The 20,943-nt window shown below is 37.6% G+C and overlaps 1 protein-coding gene across 1 annotated transcript; it reads right to left on the bottom strand.

Annotated features, from left to right (window-relative positions):
* Window positions 1-198: 198 nt before the first annotated feature.
* Window positions 199-19,439, bottom strand: LOC140171684 (acid-sensing ion channel 4-B-like). The gene is made up of 9 exons (XM_072194978.1): window positions 19,182-19,439; window positions 10,691-10,883; window positions 9,293-9,646; window positions 7,877-7,975; window positions 6,542-6,689; window positions 6,173-6,232; window positions 5,312-5,474; window positions 1,653-1,744; window positions 199-1,525 (listed from the first exon to the last, which is right to left on the bottom strand). Exons 1-9 carry the CDS (start codon window positions 19,382-19,384, stop codon window positions 1,419-1,421), a joined length of 1,419 nt encoding a protein of 472 aa, XP_072051079.1. The 5' UTR covers window positions 19,385-19,439; the 3' UTR covers window positions 199-1,418.
* Between the last annotated feature and the right edge of the window lie 1,504 nt (window positions 19,440-20,943).

Below are 20,943 nucleotides of genomic sequence, written 5' to 3'. Positions count from 1 at the left end.
AAGCAATTTCATTTCTTCAGTAATGTCAGATAAATCCATAATGCTGGCATACTATAGAATCCTAGTAATAAAATTAGGCAGAAAAAATGAGCTTATAAATATAAGACGTCATGATTAACATTTAGCACTCATAAACCCAGAACATGTTATAATAAGCAACTTTAAAGAAATATTTTATTCATTTTTCTTGAAACATTTAAAAATCTTTTATACAAATTGTCACTTTAAACATTTAAAAATCTTATACAAATTATCACTAATTCTCCTATTATTTCAGACTTTTTGAGTGGTACTAAGGGGCATGTATGTGGTATAATATCGATATTTCCCGCCAATATTGGCAAATGAATTAGCTTGAATTTACTAGTACTAGATAAAAATTACTAGCATTTGAAAGTAAATAGCTAAAATCTTATACAAATTATCACTAATTCTCCTATTATTTCAGACATTTTGAGTGGTACTAAGGGGCATGTATGTGGTATAATATCGATATTTCCCGCCAATATTGGCAAATGAATTAGCTTGAATTTACTAGTACTAGATAAAAATTACTAGCATTTGAAAGTAAATAGCTAACCCAAATAATGTTGACATTATTTCCCAACTGTAATTAAAATGTTTATTTTGCCAATTCATTTATATTGAAGTAAATATATAGGCTCCAATGGTATTAATTAATAATAAAGGCTCAGGTACAATCACAGTCGAAAGTTGTAAAAAGTAACAAATAAAGAAAACAGATAATGTATTAGATTATATCAGCATTTGAAGTGTATAGATTGACTACCTAATACTACCTTTTTTATCTGAAAAATACCCGTTATATATAACTTGAAAGCCCCAAATATGACAAATATTAAGTGTCTAAATCCTTTTTTCAAACTTGGCCCAATTATGAAGACTCTTATTTGTATTGAATAAAATTGACAAAGACAAACAACAGCAAAACGCACTGATATGGAACAGCCTCCTGGACCACATTTACAGCCCAATAATTGGCATCCAGCACAAGAAATCTGTGAGAATCGTTGAACAGATGATAATTTACGAAACGGTGCTGCTTTCTGCTTTTCACACACTTTCTTTAAGAAACAGGTCTTGTTCCACACTATTCCACTTACTCTTTGGGAATTATCATCTGTGCAAGGACCTTGTTCACATTCTCACAGTTTTCTTATCCTGTGTTCCAATTATTGGATTGTGAATGTGGTCCAGGAAGCTGTTCTATGTCAGTGCATTTTGCTGTTGTGTCAGTTGAACAACTGCTTAGTTATTGACATGTGTTTAGAAAATCGTATTGAAGTAATCGTGTGTGTAATTTTGGTTTATTTTGATGGACAAGAGTTTAAGATATGACCTTGTGAAAAATTATAAGGTTTTTTTTGGCGTAGTGTATAATACACTGGCCCTGTGTTTTATCGTTGACATTTCTTGAAGATTAGTATAGCTATGAAATCGATGAATTCTCCCACTGTAATGATACTCATGCCGCATAATAAACCCATATAGCCACCAACGTCACCTGGAACAAAGAAAACGAATATCAAAGAAGGTTATTGGAAATGGCCACATGGTTAGTACGTCGCTTTTATATTGATTCCGCACATCACATGGGCCCAAAATTTATCAAACGTTTGAGTGACACTTACTTTGCAAACTTCCAACATCATAAGCTGGTACCTGCTCAATTTCCTGATAGCTCAATTCTTCAAAATAGATTTTCAGATCTAGTAGATTTCTTCTGTGGTATAGTCAAAAATGCAATAACATGATTGTGAAATTTACAATGTATATTATTAGATATATTGCATAATTTAAGTCAAAGAGAAATCAGAAAGAATTTTTGATGGTTGTTAATATCACATTGTATGATGCTGAATGTTCACAACCCTAGTATTTCAGTAGTTTTAAGTATTGTCTACGCGCATTTTTGGCACATATATTTTGGTTACCATTTCGATATTACGCCCTAGAAAGTGTAGACAACGTAATGGAATCGTTCTAATTTGCCAAATATTCTGTCATGCACTCGCGTGATGTGATTGTTTGGCAAAAATGTGTATCTTCAATACGAAAGGTCAAAATTTTCAAATGATGGACGGCTTTTCCTTCCAGCTACATACATTTTTAGTACATATCATTAGATTTATAAAGTTTACTTCGAGGCCTTCACCTTCACCTTCACCTAGGCTGTTTCATCCTCTGTAGTATGAAGCCCTCTTCAAGAATCTTCCATTTCTGTCTGTCTTGCGCATCCCTTGCCCATGTGGTGCCTCTATATGCTGTTAAGTCGTCTCGCCATCTTCGTCTTTGCCTTCCTCTTCTACGCTTTCCTGTTCTTGGTTGCCACTCGGTGACTCTTTTTGTCCATCTGTTGTCGTTTTTCTTGCCACATGTCCTGCCCATCTCCATTTTGCTTCACCGATCCTTTCCATGATGTCTTTGACTCCAGTTTTATTTCTTATGTCACTGTTTCTGATTTTGTCGCGTATAGTTATGTTCAGCATACGTCTTTCCATGGCTCGTTGTGTCGTGGTGAGTTTATGTTCCAGATCTTTAGTTGTCGACCAGGTTTCAGCGCCGTAGGTCATGGTGGGTAACACACATTGATCGTACATGCGCCTCCTCAATGTCATTGGTAGCTTTTTATCACAAAGGATGTCTTTGTACCTGCCAAAACAACACCAGCCAGCCTTGATTCTCAGTAAGACTTCCTCTCTTGTTGTCCTCCATTTTGACTGTCTTGCCCAGATACTTGTAACTATCTACTTTCTCAATCGGTTCATTGTCAATTTCAATGGACTCTGTAGTGTCAAAGTTGGTCATGTATTTCGTTTTACCTTTGTGTATTTTTAATCCAATTTTCCTGCTCTCAGTGTTCAAACTATTTAGCTGAACTTCCAAGTCTTTTACTGATGGTGATGTAAGGGCTACATCATCTGCAAACCTCAGGTCAGTTAACCATTCTCCATCGATGTTGATACCTCTTTCGTCTAAATCTAGTTGTTTGAAAATTTGTTCCATGGCAGCTGTGAATATTTTTTGAGAGATTGTGTCCCCTTGCCGTACTCCCCTCTTTATGTGGATAGGCTTGGAGACATCCTTATCTATGTGGATTGTAGCTGTGGCGTTTGTGTAAATGTCCTCCAGAATCTTAACATACCCTTCGTTAACTCCAATGCTTCTTAAGGCTGCAAATAAGTCACTGTGTTCCACCGAATCAAAAGCTTTCTCGTAATCTATATAGCCAATACAAAGCTTCAGCTGATACTCATTTGCTTTCTCAATCAGTTGGTTCAAAGCATGTAGATGATCAGTTGTTGAAAAGCCCTCTCTGAAGCCTGCCTGCTCTCTAGGTTGATTTTCATCCAAGATTCTCTTGATTCTATTCTGAATGATTCGTGTGAAAATTTTATATGCATGTGATAGCAGACTAATTGGTCGGTAGTTTTGATATCCTCTTTATCTCCTTTCTTATGTAGAAGAATAATCTTAGCTTCCTTCCAGGCTGCTGGTATCTTCTTTTCTGTCAATATTTGGTTGTATAGTCTTGTTAATTGAGTGATGATTTCCGCACCTCCTATCTTATACACGTCACTGGATATGTCATCAGTGCCAGGTGCTTTGTTGTCTTTCATTTGTTTTACTGCTGTCTCTACTTCTTTAACAGTTACATTTGGTATGTCTGTTTGATCTGGAGACAAGAAGTTTGGTTTACTTTGGTTAGAATGAGAGCTATATAGGTCTTGGTAAAACTCTGCACAGATGTTGAGTATTTCTTCTCTACTAGATGTAGGAATACCATTTTGTCTTTCATCTGGCTGATTCTAGTTTTCTTACTGTTCATTTTGGAGATTTGTTTTGGTCCTTTACCACTTTCTAGGATGGACTCAATTTGTTCTCTTCGTTTTCTTCTACTTCTCTGACGCCTCTTCTTTCTAACTTCCTTCACAGTTTCCTTGTACTCTACTTTCTGAGTAGTAGTTTTGTCTATGATTTCTCTGAGTATCTTTCTTTTAATATCTAGCTCCTCAATCTCAATATCTTCTTTGGTTTTTGGTTTCTTTGTTCTTTCTTGTGGTGCTATCTCTTCAGCAGCCTCGGTCACTGTGCTGGATATAAGTGTAGATCTTTCGTCTATATCCATATCATCCATATCCAGTGCTGTGAATCGATTCTTGAGTGCAAGTTGCAATTCTTCCCTCCTTTCTTTCAGCCGCATTATATTAAGTTTGCTCTTTTAGCATTCTTGATGAATTTGAGTCTCGCCAGTTTCTTGTTCAATAGTATCTTAGCTCTAATCATCCTGTGATCGCTGCCAATGTCCACATTCGTGATCACTTCACAATTCTGTAGTATGCCTCTCTGGCTACTTAGTACAAAATCAATCTGATTCCTGATCTTTCCTCCTGGGCTTTCCCATGTCCAATATCTGTTTTCTTTCTTTTTGAAGAAAGTGTTGGCAATAACCAGGTTTTGTTGTGTAGCATATTCAAGTAGCATCTCTCCTCTTCTGTTTCTTTCCCCAATTCCATACCTTCCCATGATTGATTCCTCTCCGGATTGACGTCTACCTATCTTGGCGTTGAAATCTCCCATTACTATGGTGTAGGTCGCTCTACTTTCTTCCATCGCCTTACTCACATCCTCATACATTTCTTCTACTGCTTCATCCTCATATTCGCTGGTAGGTGCATACACTTGCACTACACATAGGTGATTGTTTGCTGTCAGTTGTACATTAAGTGAAACAACTCTATTTGAGTAGTATTTTATTTCTCTTATATAGTCTTTGAGGCCTGTTAAATCTCAAAAATATCAATTTTTAATATTTTTGCCCTAGATTTTGTATTATATCGTGAATTTCAAAAAGATCAAAATTATTTGATATCAGAAGGACATTCATTGTATTGAAAATGCAATTTGGTGTGTCTGATGTACTCTAAGGTCCCACAAAAACTACTGTGCAAACCACTAGAGGAAGTTTTGAATGAGAAAACGGACATTTTGGTGAGAAACGGCCAAAATGGAAAGAATTTAAATTTTCTCATTCTTTTGGATGAGAAACTTCGTGGTGTGTGTGTCAATCATTATTGTCTTATTAAAACTAGTGAGAATTGGTAATCCCCGCTGAGCTCAAAACAAACATTATTATTTTCTCATCCAAAAGAATGAGAAAATTTAAATTCTTTCCATTTTAGCCGTTTCTCATCAAAATGTCCGTTTTCTCATCCAAAATTTCGTCTTGTGAACGTCGCTTTCCGAGAACTTAACAGGACATGTTCTACTAAAAGCTCTCATATCTAACCTGGCAAAATCATCCGACATATCTTGAGAGACGTTTAATGTACGCTCCATCTCAGATGCAATATGAATTGCAGGCCAGTGAGCCATGGATATTCGGCCTTCATAAATGTAGGAAGAACATGGCACTTGGCAGTCACACTCGATGTCACTGGCTGTGAAATTGGCTGTAATGATACAAGAATGTACTTAAAAATGCAAAATTTTACTTTGATTTAAAGCTGAAGCCCCACCAGAGCAGTTCTTCTAGGGTGAAGTAATCAGTGACAAGGTTATCTCTGAATTTGACAGGTGTTAATTGATGTTTTAATGTTATTGCATCAATTAGCATCTGTCAAATTCAGAGATAACCTTGTCACTGATTAATTTGATAACCAGGCAGGTTTGGTTCACCCAAGAACAAATATCGCAGTTACTCTTCATGCTCTTGGGAAACAACACGATGGAGCTCAGGGCATCACAAGGCAAATGTGATTATGTAATAATTCTCCAGGATTGCTCTATGTCACAAGTATATTATTAAACCCTGTTGAGATTATGACATAGCCCCAATTATTGAGCAATCTCTTGCATCGCCATATTACCCAATATCTGTACACTACTAGTGTCACTAGTTTTAAGATGGATGAGACACTTTCATGCCAGCAACACTCATTTTTTACACCAGATAGCAAGCTTTTATGGGTGTAGATATCCTTCTTAGTGGCATCGGAAATAATTGATAGCCTCTCCTTTCACATTCCCGGAAGCTTTTAAGAATGAATCTTGGGGAGCCCATGTAGCACAATACATATTCAGCTGCACTGTGATGCTCGGATCCAGGCCTGTGAAGAGGGCTATTCAGAATTAGTCATGAATTAGTTACCTTCTGCAGGATAAATGCAGTCGATTTGTTCCTGTGGAGAACACACTCTCACGTCATCTCCTGATGAAAAAGATGAAAGGATGATACGCGTTAACATCAAAAACAACACTCAGCAACATAGGCTACAGTAAAATGATGATAAAGCAAACGCTTTAAAAATGACGTCGGAAGCATACCTAGGGCCGAGCTTGCAAAGTAGCTCAAAATCGTCATCGTTAATAACCGAAGTTCAACGTTGCAGTAGGGCAGGGTCTAGCTATCATCAAGTTCTGTGTAGATTTGGATGGTTTAAACTAGTTCAAGATGAGAGCAGTGAATTATGTGATACATTTCTGAATTATATCTTCTAGCTTGAATACACGCTCTTACCTTGGTATCGGATATCTTTACAACCGCACAAGTTGATAACGTAAGCAATTTTGCATTCATATCTACAAAGAGGCACTGTGTATTGTTTTGAATAGAGTAGGGATCTCATTGTACAATTTGAACGATATGGATTCGGTAAATTGGTGATCTGTCATGATATAAATAAAAAGATATATTTAAAGCAATTATAAATCATGCTTTAAAATTACAGTACATACGACTACGGTGATTAAGGCCGAGTCGCCGAGTCATAATAAGTATGTTTGGAAGGAGTATTGTATGCCTACTATACCTTATTTGCCTCTTTTAAGGTATTTTTCTTCTTGTCAGGAAGAGACAAGATATAGAAGCCAATACATTAAATTTCATTAAATTTCAAGCCCAGTATGCATCAACCAGTCCCTGGTGGCTTCGTCGACTTCAATCAGGCCGGAAATACCATTCGGTGGTCTATGGAGATGACAGGATGAGATGATGTGGTCGGCTGTTTGTTCCTCACTACCGCACTCGCATGCTGGGCTTTCCTTTAAGCCCCATTGGAACAGGTTGGCATTGAAGCGTCCAACTCCGCTTCTCAGGCGGTTTAATTTTGTCCAAGCAGACCTGGGTAGATTGAAGCCTGGGATGGTGTCTGTTGGGTCTGTGACAAAACGCTGGAGTGGTGAGGAAGACTGAAGCCATTGGTCTGTCTAGTCCTTGGCTGTCTGGTTAGGCTGTGTTGTCTTCATCAAGTCTATTGCTTGTTGAGCAAACGGCTTCCTGGATATCAATCTCCTGCTTTCCCCCTCACTGTTCCTAGCTCTTTTTGAGGTATTTTTGATTAACACCTATCCAAACGCATATGTCGCATCTGTGCTCGACAGGTTGTGTGATTGCACTTCGGCAGCTGTATCGACCGATATTAGAGAATCGTTGAAAAGCTTTCAAAAATAACCGCATTAACCACAACAGCCATACAACGGGGACATTATCAAGTACAAAAAAGTAAAAGCACAATTAAGAGCAATAATAACAAGAGCAACGACGAAATAATAATAATAATAATAATAATAATAATAATAATAATAATAATAATAATAATAATAATAATAATGATAATAATAATGATAATAATAATTTAAAAAAACCCCAAAAAGCTCAATAAGAAAAGCACTACCAGCAGCACCAGCACCAGCAGCACCAGCACCAGCAGCACCACCACCACCACCACCACCACCACCACCACCACCACCACCACCACCACCACCAACAACAACAACAACAACAACACTGACAACAACAACAACAACAACAACAACAACAACAACGACAACAACAACACCAACAACAATTTACCGAGTTATATCTGACGCTAACAGATGTCTCAAACCCAGGTGCAACAGAGAAACCAAGCTCCTTGACCAAAGGGTGCTGACCTTGTGGATGAAGCAAAACCTTCAAAGGATACAATCATATTAAGGTTGGTCTGAACCCTGGAATTATGGAAACTTTCGGACCTCATAACTGCTAAATTATTAGTCTAAAGAATATAAAAGTATACATTTTTAGAATGGAAATGACTTGATAAATTCATCTAAGAGGTCCAATTTGGGCCAAAATGCTCATTTTGAGAAAATCCCAAAAAACAGGTTTTTGGCCTAAATTTTATAACGTAACAAAAAAATTGTTTGGCCAAAAATTTTTTATTATTATTTTTAAAAACTAGATAAAAATATCTAGGACCCGTATTTTTATTTTTTTAAATTTTGACCAACTTATTTTTCAACATATTTGAAATTTGGTCGAAAATCAGGCTTTTTATGATTTTTTGAAAATTTTGCATTTTTGACCATTTTTGGTGCAAATTATTCAAAGTTGGTCGAAATTCAAAAAAATAAAAAAACGGGTCCTAGATATTTTTATCTAGTTTTTAAAAATAATTTAAAAAAAATTTTTGGCCAAATAATTTGTTTGTTACGTTGCGCGAAAAATTTTGGGCCAAAAAACCTGTTTTTTGGGATTTTCTCCAAAATGAGCATTTTGGCCCAAATTTGGACCTCACAGATGAATTTATCAAGTCATTTCCATTCTAAAATGTATACTTTTATATTCTTTAGACTAATAATTTAGCAGTTATGAGGTCCGAAAGTTTCCATAATTCCAGGGTTCAGACCAACCTTAAGATGAAGAACAATGAACAATGATTATAAAGACTAGTTGTCAAGAACAATACACTATTTTATCAGATCTTTATTTCTCTATAGTTAACCCAACATCATATCTATTTTTAAAAAAGGGCACTCGACTTTATCATGAAAAAATTAATTAGTGTCCTGAAACTTTGATATCTCCAATAATAACTTAATGTAGCTGTGCCATATTGCCATTTCCTGAAGCCAAAAAATTGGTTCAAAAGTAGGTGAATTTAGCGAGTGACCAGCAATCACTTTCTATCCAGTTGAAAGTATACATAATTAGCCCAATCTGCTACGTATTAGCTTAAAAATCCGAATATTCCTCCCCCAATTCCCAGGTAAACATTTTATTTGTTTTAAGTTCACGTTCAGACCATAAACAAAGTACATTCGTCTTCAAGCATGAGTAAAATGTAAGCGACTATGAATTAGTAGTTGTGGCAGTTCCGAAAATGATCAGCCCTTCAGCTTGCTGTGTACCTTTAAAGAATCAACACACAGAAGAATGAAAGCGCCTTTTACGAGTACCTGCCATCTATTCACTGGCAAAGAATTATAGCAATTGCCATTAAATTACCTTTAAACCTGCGCCTGTATTTTCCCCATACGTATATTCATATTGTTCAACGTTGAGTCTCAATGATAATCCATTGACACTACCAGGTTGTTTTACTTGCAGAGCACTCATAGGGTCATTGTTAAATGTATAGCATATTCCCCAATCAGTTACAGTCTGTGTGAAGTTAGCTGCAGTACACTTTACCACACTGCGCCATCGACAGTCGAACAACATATCTTCAATTCGGTGTGTAGTAACTTTTACAAACTGATCAACATCCAGAGGCCGACCATTTTGGATCTCTTGTGCAGTCCAATTAACATACAGTCTTTCGTTTGGATCAATATTAAAGACACTGCTGACCAAAAGTGCCTGCAGATGAAAATGAAAATAGTTTTTGATTTAATGAACCACACACCACATGGAATTAAACCAATCGGTAGTAAATCGCCCACTTTGTAGTTATGCCACTTCTAGCAATACCACAATGTATATAAACTTATATACCATTCATCCAAAAAACGAGGTCCATGTACAAACACAATCACAGATGCGGCGACCAATCGACACACACTCCCACCTCCCCCCTCCAACCCCACACACAAGCTCAAGCCCATACACCAATTCACCAAGCATCTTTCACTATACTGCTATAATTTGTTGTGTTTTAAAGCAAACTAGATAGTTAAGTGCTCTTTCATGTCTCAGAATTTCCTCACAAAAATATACTCATTAATGAACACACCAATACACTCACAAACGATTCATTCCACACTAATATTATAATACGTTCCACCCCACTCTTTACCCCACATCCACCCTACCCACCCCGTATATTGTATCAAACAGCTTTTACTGTGTTGCTTTATATTGACACGTGCATGAAGCAAATGTGATAGTAAAGTGCTCTTTCATGTTTCAGAATTTCCCCGATCTTCCCCACACTAATACTACACCCACTGACAGAGATGCACGGGGGTGAGCATCCCACACACAGCCCATCACACCCCTGTACACAAACCCACACACCCCGTACACCCTTGTCAGCAATCATTATCTGTTTATATATCGAGGGCTTAGAACCAGAAGTAGCTATGTCCACAGTTACATTTTACTCATTTCGGCAACAAATGGATGGTTAATTCTACCCTCCATAATAAATGCAAGTGACTTTGGGGTATATGCATGGTCACTTAAACAGTTATCATGGTGACCATGTACATACCCCAAAGTCACTTACATTATATTATAGAAGGCAGAGTTAACCGTCCACTTGTTGCCGAAATGAGTAACGTGTAATTGTGGACATTGTAACCCTCCCATGCCCTGTCGGGTGAAGTGAAGTATAACGGGCCCTCTCATCTCGAATATTAAACTTAATGATATTTTAACAATACACTTGTTCGCAATACTTACTTGAGTTGGTGTGACAAGAGATGCTTTGAATTGATTATAATTGCAGATAGTGACGGCTGGGAAGGTAATGTTGTTGACATAGTTCATTGTTATTACAGTAGATATAGGACGCTCGAAGTACTTCTTTAAATTATGACTGAGGCCAAAACAAAGCCAAACACCAAGACCAATAAGAATTAAAAGCCATGATAATCTGAAATATAAACATAGAAGTTTTATTATAATAATATATATAATTTGTAATTGTCATCTTTTGATTTTGTACATATTCCAAGTTATAAAATCTGTCGTTATTGGAGCATTGTGAAGTTGGCCAGACATTGGCGATTGGACATTTCGTTCTAAAACAATAGTTGCCAGGTATTCTACCATAAAATTACGGCCAATTTTTTACAGTGTAAATGAACCCCTCGAAGACCTCTAATGACCCCCCTGAGTCAAAAACGACTATGAAAATGATCCTGGACCCCTAAATTGGAGCACATGAAACAAAGTTGACCGAATATATCTTAGACCATGATGCCGTCATGTCTAGATAGAATTCACTTCGACCTTTGCAGGACTTAAACCCCATTAAAAGCTATTAAACCAAGATAACATTCATTGAAAACAGCTCAACTGATTAAATCAGATATTCTCTGGTTAAATCCACACTACACATGTTTCTGTTTTACCTGTGCAATGAGCAATGAGCTGGTATTATAGTTTCAGTTGGGTGAACGATTATAAAGCAAACGCAAAGTAACAATACTGTGTGCGCTTTTGTTTACGAAATCAGACAATAGTCTGCTTATTGTTAACCAGCATTCTTGAAAATGAGAAGCAATAAATGGCTGCAGACTTAACACAGTTTGGAAATAATTTCTTCATATTTTTTGGTGTTATCTGTCGTTTACATATCCTTCCTAAAACACATAAGTGCGAATATTTCCAAACACATAAATTAGCTAAAAATTTAGGACATGTTAGAAAAATATATTTTCTAGAATTTCAGAGAATACTTTAAATATTGGCCGGTTATTTTTCACACAGTGACGTTAACTAGGCAATGTCCTATTACCTATAACATACACTAAAACACCAAAGTGCGAATATTTCCAAACACCTAAATTAGCTAAAAATTTAGGACATGTTACAAAACTATATTTTCTAGAATTTCAGAGAATACTTTAAATATTGGCCGGTTATTTTTCACACAGTGACGTTAACTAGGCAATTACCTATACTTCTAACATACACTATTTGTAGAGGTCACCCGTCAATGGTGAGAGCACTGTGTATTGTGTATAGGAAAACGGACAGTAACTGCAGTATGCCTTTGAAACTAAGATGACCCCATATAAACCCCCATATAAACATTCATGGCCCACGAATCAAAAACGACTATGCTATTGACTTCTGACTCTAAATGTGAACCCCATGAAACAAAGTTGACCCCATATTAGACCTTTTGAATCTAAGATGACCAAAACCACGTAACCCATGTAACCATCAAATTACCCCGAATCAAAAACAGCCATGCAATCGACCCCTGAACCCGTGAACCGTGGTTGATCCCATCTGAGGTCCCATAACTCTACGGTGACCCCCATCTAAGACCTCGTTACCCCATATGACAATCAAATTACCCCTGAATCAAAAAACGACTATTTAAAATAATATCCCTGACCCCAAGTTAGACCACGTGACCACAGATTGATCCAATCGGACACCCTTTGACTCTAAGGAGGTGACCTCACCTGAGATCCTGTGACCCCGTATAACCATCCCCTGAATCAAAAACGATTATTCAAATTTCCCTGACCCCAAGTATTAGACCCATAACCGAAGGTTGACCCAGTTCGATAGCTTTTGAATCTAAGATGACCCCAAGCTAAAAATAACCCGTGACCCCTACACCTTTGTTTCCAATGGACATTTTATTGTGAAATTTCATTGTACAAGGAATACATTTAAAAAAAATTCCACATACCCCCCGCATGAAAAGTATTTAATTATCTTTATAATCACTCAAAGAGCATTTTGTGTGAATTTTACATCCGAACTAGGTGCTATTAAATTTTTATGAGCCTTTTTATTTTACATGTAAAGTCTATGTGGGTGACGTTTAGAAATGGACGGCAATATTGAAAAGACAAGACACTAAAATGCCCATAAAAAAGAATAGCACTTATAGTAGGGTACAGAATGGAGGTCCCGTTCTCGGTGTGAGTACAAGAAGTTTTGAAGGTGTTTTTTTATAGATTTTAGGACGCTGAATAAAATGGGAGGGGTCTGTACCATCGAAAAGTGTGGGGAACTCTCGCTAGAGGGCGTTTTTCAAAATGGCCGCTAAAATCCCTTAAAATCACCATAACTTGGTCAGAGAAGCACCCAGCAGAACGATTCTGATGTCTATACCCATGTTTTCAGGGTCAAGGAATCCAACAGAGTCATTTACAACAGCCTAGGACCTATCATTCCAAGATGGCTGCCAAAATTTCAAAATGGCCACCAGTGAACATTAACTTGGCTATATCTCGGGTGCAGAAAGTCCTAGAAGTATGATTCTGGTGTCTATACCCATGTTTACAGGGTCTAGAAATCCATTAGAATAATCTAAAACAGTACAGAACCTTAAAATCCCAAGATGGCCGCCAAAATTGAAAAATAACCAGCACTAAAATGCAGAATTTTGCCTATATCTTATCTTATCTGTGGTTTAGATGGTCCTATCCGGGGTTTACGATCCTTACCTGGGGCTAAGATGCCTTAATCTTAGCATAACGCAGTCTAAACCCCAGATAAGGTATCTAAACCCCAGATAAGGCGCCGTAACCCCAGATTAAGGGACGTAGACCCCAGATAAAGCAGGACAAACCCCAAATACGGTGCCTTAACCCTAAATAAGGAACATAAACCACAGATAAGACATCTAAACCCCATGTAAGGTTGCCTTAACTCTAGATAAGGGTCGTAAACCCCAGATAAGGCATCTAAACCCCAGATAAGAGACGTAAACCCCAGATAAGGCAGTCTAAACCCCAGATAAGGCGCCTTAACCCCAGATAAGGAACGTTGACACCAGATAAGGCATCAAAATCCCAGATAAGGTGCCTTAACTTCGGATGAGGGCCGTAAACCTAGTATAACACAGTCTAAACCCCAGATGAGGCATTTATACCCAATATAAGGTGCCTTAACCCCAAATAAAGGATGTTAACCCTAGATAAGGCTGTCTAAATCCCAGATCCATTCTTTAGGCATCTAAACCCAGATAAGGCACCTTAACCCCCGAAAAGGGACGTAAACCCCAATAAGGCAGTCTAAACTCCAGATAAGGCACCTTAACCCCAGATAAGGGATGTAAATATAGGATAATGCAGTCTAAACCCCAAATAAGCTGCCTTATCCCCTAATAAGGGACGTTAACTGAGGATAACACTGTCTAAACCCCAGATAAGGCATCCAAACCCCAGATAAGGCACCGTAACCCCAGATATTAAAGGGACGTAAGCTCCAGATAAGGTAGTTTAAACCCCAAATAGGGCACCTTAAACCCTAGATTAGGAACGCAAACCCCAGATACGGCATCTAAACCCCAGATAAGGCATCTAAACCCCAGATAAGGTGCCTTAACCCCAGAAAAGAGACGTAAACCCCAGATAAGGCAGTCTAAACCACAGATAAGGCACCTACCCCAGATAAGGCATCTAAACGCCAGATAAGGCCCCTTAACCCCAGATTAGAGATGTAAACCCCAGATTACGTGCCTTATCTAGGGATAAGGCACCTTACCCAGGGTTTAGATGCCTTATCTGGGGTTTACGCTCCTTATCTGAGGGAAGGTGCCTTTTCTGGTTGTTAGACTGCCTTATCTGGGCTTACGTCCCCTTGCTGGGGTTAAGGTGCCTTGTGTGGGGTTCAGATGCCTTGTCTGGGGTTTAGACTGCGTTATCCTTGGTTTACGTCCCTTATTTGAGGTTAAGGCACCTTATCTGATGTTAGATTGCCTAATCTGGGGTTTACATTCCTTATCTGCGGTTAAGGTGCCTTATCTTGGGCTTAGATTGTGTTATCATATGTTTATGTCCCTTATCTGGGGTTATGGCGCCTTACCTGGGGGTTTAGACTGCGTTATCTCCAGTTAATGTCCCTTATCTGGGGTTAGGGCGCCTTATCTGGGGTTTAGACTGCATTATCCTAGATTCACGTCCCTTATCTGGGGTTAGGGCGCCTTATCTGTGGTACACTGCATTATCCTAGATTCACGTCCCTTATCTGGGGTTAGGGCGCCTTATCTGGGGTTTAGACTGCATTATCCTAGATTCACGTCCCTCATCTGGGGTTAGGTCCCCTTATCTGGGGTTTAGACTGCATTATCCTAGATTCACATCCCTTAGCTGGGGTTAGGACGCCTTATCAGGGCACCTTATCTTGGTTTAGTTGCCTTATCTGGGATTTAGACTGCCTTATTTGAAGTTTAAACTGCCTTATCTGGAGCTTCCGTCCCATATCTGGGGTTTAGATGCTTTATCTGGGGTTTAGACTGTGTTATCCTAGGTTTACGTCCATCATCTGAAGTTAAGGCGCTGGGATTTAGATGCCTGGTGTTTACGTTCCTTATCTGGGGTTAAGGCGCCTTATCTGGGGTTTAGACTGCCTTATCTGGGGTTTACATCTCTTATCTGGGGTTTAGATGCCTTATCTGGGGTTTACGACCCTTATCTAGAGTTAAGGCACCTTACGTGGGGTTTAGATGACTTATCTGTGGTTTATGTTCCTTATTTAGGGTTAAGGCACCTTATTTGTGGTTTGGCCTGCTTTATCTGGGGTCTACGTCCCTTAATCTGGGGTTACGGCGCCTTATCTGGGGTTTAGGTACCTTATCTGGGGTTTAGACTGTGTCATGCTAAGGTTAAGGCATCTTAGCCCCAGATAAGGATCGTAAATTCTACGATAAAGCCGTCTAAACCACAGATAAGATAAGATATAGGCAAAATTCTGCATTTTAGTGGCGGTTATTTTTCAATTTTGACGGCCATCTTGGGATTTTAAGGTCCTGTGTTGTTCTAGATTATTCTAATGGATTTCTAGACCCTGTAAACATGGGTATAGACACCAGAATCATACTTCTAGGACTTTCTGCACCCGAGATATGGCCAAATTAATTTTCACTGGCGGCCATTTTGAAATTTTGGCAGCCATCTTGGAATGATAGGTCCTAGGCTGTTGTAAATGACTCTATTGGATTCCTTGACCCTAAAAACATGGGTATAGACATCAGAATCGTGCTGCTGGGTGCTTCTCTGACCAAGTTATGGTGATTTTAAGGGATTTTGGCGGCCATTTTGAAAAACGCCCTCTAGCGAGAGTTCCCCACACTTTTCGATGGTACAGACCCCTCCCATTTTATTCAGCGTCCTAAAATCTATAAAAAAAACACCTTCAAAACTTCTTGTACTCACACCGAGAACGGGACCTCCATTCTGTACCCTACTATTAGTTCGGATGTAAAATTCACACACAATGCTACCTGAGTGAGTACAAACATAATTAAATACATTTCGGGGCTATAGCAAAAACAAAAATGTCCTATACTTTAATGGTTATGGAACAAAGGTGCCTACAGCATTCCCCATTAAATCTTGGTGTGTATTATTCATCCAGCAGTTCAAAACATTATTTTGTATATTAAATCTTATACGGGAACTAAAATTTGCAATTCACTTTGCTACGTTGCGTCCGAAAACATCGGACTTCATCAGTCATCTGATTGCTGATGGTGTGACGTCGAGACATTCCTCGCCGTCTGACGTCACAACATCAATCAAGATGCCTGATGAAGTCGATGTTGTCGGACTCAATGTAGCAAAGTGAGTTGCAAATTTTATTTCCAGTTAGATTTAATTTACAAAATAATACAAAATCTAATACAGTTAGATTTAATTTACTATAACGTTTCTTGTTTTCAAACAACGCGGTTCTCGAAAACAATATGGTGTCAATTAGTATTAGCGTTAGCGTAATTCTTTTCTTGCTAACGGCGAAAGCTAAAGTCACGAGTACACAATTTCCAAGCAAATCAAATTGGAAATAAACAAAATTATATGAAGAAGGAATCGAAAATAAAGAAACATAAGCATGATATATCGCGTTACATTACGGTAACGCCCAAAAGTACAGATAATATGAGAGAAATTGCTGGGTAAATACCGGGGGGGGGGGCACTCAACTTTGGAAGTGACGGGTATGTGTGCCTACCGGAGTCGCGAAGTAGGGGCCTATCGGGTACAAAGCGTTATTTTAAAAAGGGGTCATTGGGTACAAACAAAATAAAAAAGGGGTCATTGGGTACAATATTTTGAAAAAAGGGGGTCATCGAGTATAAGATTTAAAAAAAAGGGTCATCGGGTAGAAAATTTTGAAAAAATGGAGCAAAACTTTGAAAATTTTGGCATAATTTTGAACAAATGGAGCAAAAGTTGACAGTTTCGGCATTTTTTGTTGCATTTTGATGATGCTATTCTAGAAAAAGGGGGTCATTGGGTAGCCGCAAGCAAAAAAAGGGGGTCATTGGGTAGCCGCAACTAAAAAAAGGGGGTCATCGGGTATGGCTTTAAAAAAAAGGGGGATCACGGGCATAGTCGACTTCAAAAGAGGGGGCCTATTAACAGGCACATACCGTCACTTCCAAAGTTGAGTGCCCCGGGGGTAAATAGAGAGAGAGTGACAAGACCAACAGAGACAGAGAGAAGATTGGCAGAGACATATATTTAGCTAGACCGTCAAACAGGAAGAGAAATAATGAATTGCCACTCAACTTCAGTGGCTATGCAAGCATTATTTAATTCAATTTTAATTCAATTAACAGATTCAAGAATTCTGTTAAATATGATATTAAACATAAAGAAAAGTCTTTTGTTCAAATTTACGAGGATCGAGTACGTCATTAGAGGAGATCGGAGATAATAGGGGAATATTGAATATTTTCCACTCTCTTGCTTTCTATATACATGTACTTTACTATTTACAATAACAAAATTACTCAGTACAACGCAAAGTCAGTGTACAGCGGATCTACTTTTAGCATAATTAGCGCGTTTTTCGGATTTTCTTTCTTGCTACACGCATCCTAGTACTTCTCATTCTCCCATAAATTTTCTTGGTTTCAAAGAATATAGTTCTCGACAATATGATGCCATTCAGCGTGTGAAAAGAGCCGTATACAAAGTAATGGGTGCGATATTATGTAAACCTGTATTGTCCTTACAATTATACATTTATATGGTAATTGAAAAATCTATAAATTTGATCTCAACTTAAGACAATCATGATAATGCGCAACAATATTAGGTCCTTTACTATTTATTTTGTACATAAATGATATAACAAATACCTCGACTATATTAAACTTTGTATTGTTTGCTGATGATACGACAATTTTATACTCAAGCAATGATATTGCTAATCAAATGTCATTAATAAATAAAGAGTTATCCGAAGTAAGTAACTGGTTTAAAGCAAACAAACTTTCTGTAAATGCTAGTAAAACTAATTACATGATTATGGGTACCCCTAGAATGACTTCGATAAATAATTCACAAGAAAACAGAGATATTACTTTGGATGGTACAAACTTGCAAAGGGTAACCGAAACCAAATTTTTAGGTGTAATTATCGACCAAAATCTCACATGGAAAAACCATATCAACGGAATCTCAAAAACAATCTCACGGAATATAGGTATGATAAACAAGTTGAAATTTTTTTATACCTGGGCGTGTTTTGCACACGCTTTATTGTACGCTTGTCTTGCCTTATATTAATTATGGTATACTTACCTGGGGGAATGCATGTAAAACATATCTTGATAAAATACATTTGCTCCAAAAATGGGCCATGAGAACTATTTCAAATAGCCATTATCGAAGCCATTCTGGACCACTATTTCATAAATTCAATATGCTCAATGTATATGATATATTCAAACTAGAACTAGGTGTATACATGTATAAATATTCTATTAAACAACTGCCATGTTCATTTGACAGTTTCTTTCTAAAACGATCCGATATTCATAGCTATCACACAAGAAACAGTAATAAGTATAATCAAACAAGAAACAAGAAAGTACTCACTGATCATTCAATCAGGACTACCGGCCCACTGTTATGGAATTCCCTGAACGATAACCTTAAAGTAGCAAACTCAATCAAACATTTTCGAAACAAATATAAAACACAGCTAATCTCATTTTACAACTAGTTCTTGGAGCCCCGTTTTTGTTCTTGTGTGATAGGCTTAATATACTCTGTTTGTTTGTTATTGTATTAATTTAGTTCTGTAAGGGGATGTTCAATGCTGGCCTTATTGGCCTTTCGATCATCTCCTCCATAATTGTCTTGTTTTATTTTTATGATGTTGAATTTCTTTGTATTTTGTTGTTTTTTATTATGGAAATAAAGATTCATTCATTCAAAGATTCATTCATTCATTCAAAATTTTTTACCTTCTTAGAATATGCATTTCTGAATCAGCAACATATCTAAGGCCATGGAGAGTTGTATTTCCACCAAATTCCTTGAATTCCAACTTGTAGTTCGTCTTTGCTTTACTACGGTCAACGTCAGTGTTATCTGTTCTAGTTTGGTCATCTTCTGACATCGGGTGGACTTTAGTGGCCCAAACGGTCCCATTGTCATTTTGCGTCATTGCTATTATCCTCACTGTATCTGCTTAAATAACAACAACTGAAGCTACTACGAAACATTCCCGGAAACATTCCACCTCAGTGATGTCATTTCTCTCGATTATAAACTGAAAATGTACTCGCTTATGTTAGTTAATTCTCCGATGGTTGCCAACATTAAAGTGCACATATTTTAAGCGTCAGTTGTAATAGAAACAATGCAAACCTGGTATTAAAACTCACTATATTATCGAAATGTACAAGTATAAAGAATATGTTTTTTCATTCTGTTATAATATGCGTACATAATGATCCCAATACGACATAAAGTGCTCACGTTTTGACTCGAACAATGTCAGTTTCTTTTGAATACCCGTGTTGTTGTATCTGAATTACTTCACTTCGCTTTTTACTCATCGAATCACGGGGTGAAGGAGAAAGATTGCTTGCCGGTATATGCGATATTACTTGTTCACAATTTCCGTTGATCGACGTTAACAGAGTAGCCTAAATCAAGATTCACATATACTATTGAGAAACGTTATCCCGCGTTACAAACCTCTGTCGCAAAAGGCAATTCAATTCTCTGTCTTCTTCATCCGCATCGGCAACACAAGAATTTAAAGCGTGGGAATTCCATCACTTGTTTCTATCATGTCTATTGTTGTACAATCTATGTCATAGCTGTTACTAGTTGACATCATCCATTTAACTCAATACGTATGTTCCATTTGTATTTTCACAGGAATGATGACCAAATTTCGTATAAAATGAATGTATGAAGACATTAAATTCACTACCATGTTTCCTTCGCACCACAATTGACTAGAGTATATTGTGAAAAGGGGAAGGTTGTGATTGCCCTTTTCAGACAGTATAAAATATGTATAAACAAAAGAGAGAGAAGTACATGTTTCAGTAAGTTAATTATGACTTTACAGATCGATAAACTGGCAGCGAAATTAAAAGAGCACATCACAAGTGCAGTGGTAATAATTCTGATCAGTGCACGGGCAAGTCAAACGATTTTCTGATCATTGACATTTCACTCAATATTGATATTTGATTAATATCATAGGTAATAATGTGTTTCATATATATGTTAGGCGCCTTGATATATTGATTTCAGCCTCTTCTTTGTCTTGTAATTAATTCTTGGTTCGACAACACTGTAATTGCTGCTGACATGAAGGTATGTTTGTGACCTTCAATCAGAATACGTCTAATTTGATTGTTAGAAACACGCAAAGAGTAAATTGAAGTCGTGAAATTGAGATTGCATTGAAAGCGTTGTTCGTATGTGCTATAATTATCAACTAAATTGGTAAACAATTATTAATGAACCTGTAAATTTACGGGCACGTCCAAACTCACACACAAATTCAACAGTTGTAGCTTCTTCAACTACAGCAGCAGTGTAGTTATTTCATCCATACTGATATCAGCAGTAGATAGCTGCTTCATCTACGCTGATATCAGCAGTAGATAGCTACTTCATCCACACCGATATCAGCAGTAGATAGTTTCTTTATCCACACTGATATCAGCAGTAGATAGCTACTTCATCCACACTGATATCAGC

The sequence above is a fragment of the Amphiura filiformis genome, chromosome 15 (genome assembly GCF_039555335.1).
Source record: "Amphiura filiformis chromosome 15, Afil_fr2py, whole genome shotgun sequence".
In the NCBI taxonomy this organism is placed as follows: Eukaryota; Metazoa; Echinodermata; class Ophiuroidea; order Amphilepidida; family Amphiuridae; genus Amphiura; species Amphiura filiformis.
Note: the sequence above shows the minus strand (reverse complement) of the source record. Positions and strands in the feature narration are given on the sequence as shown.

What these genes read in the sequence shown, in the direction of transcription:
- LOC140171684 (XM_072194978.1), bottom strand. Translation starts at nt 19,384, where the DNA reads ATGACGCAAAATGACAATGGGACCGTTTGGGCCACTAAAGTCCACCCG. An exon ending in TAAAGATATCCGATACCAAG is followed by an intron (nt 6,233 to 6,541) that starts GTAAGAGCGTGT and finishes CTTTTTCATCAG; the next exon opens with GAGATGACGTGAGAGTGTGT. An exon ending in ATGTCGGATGATTTTGCCAG is followed by an intron (nt 1,745 to 5,311) that starts GTTAGATATGAG and finishes ACTATACCACAG; the next exon opens with AAGAAATCTACTAGATCTGA.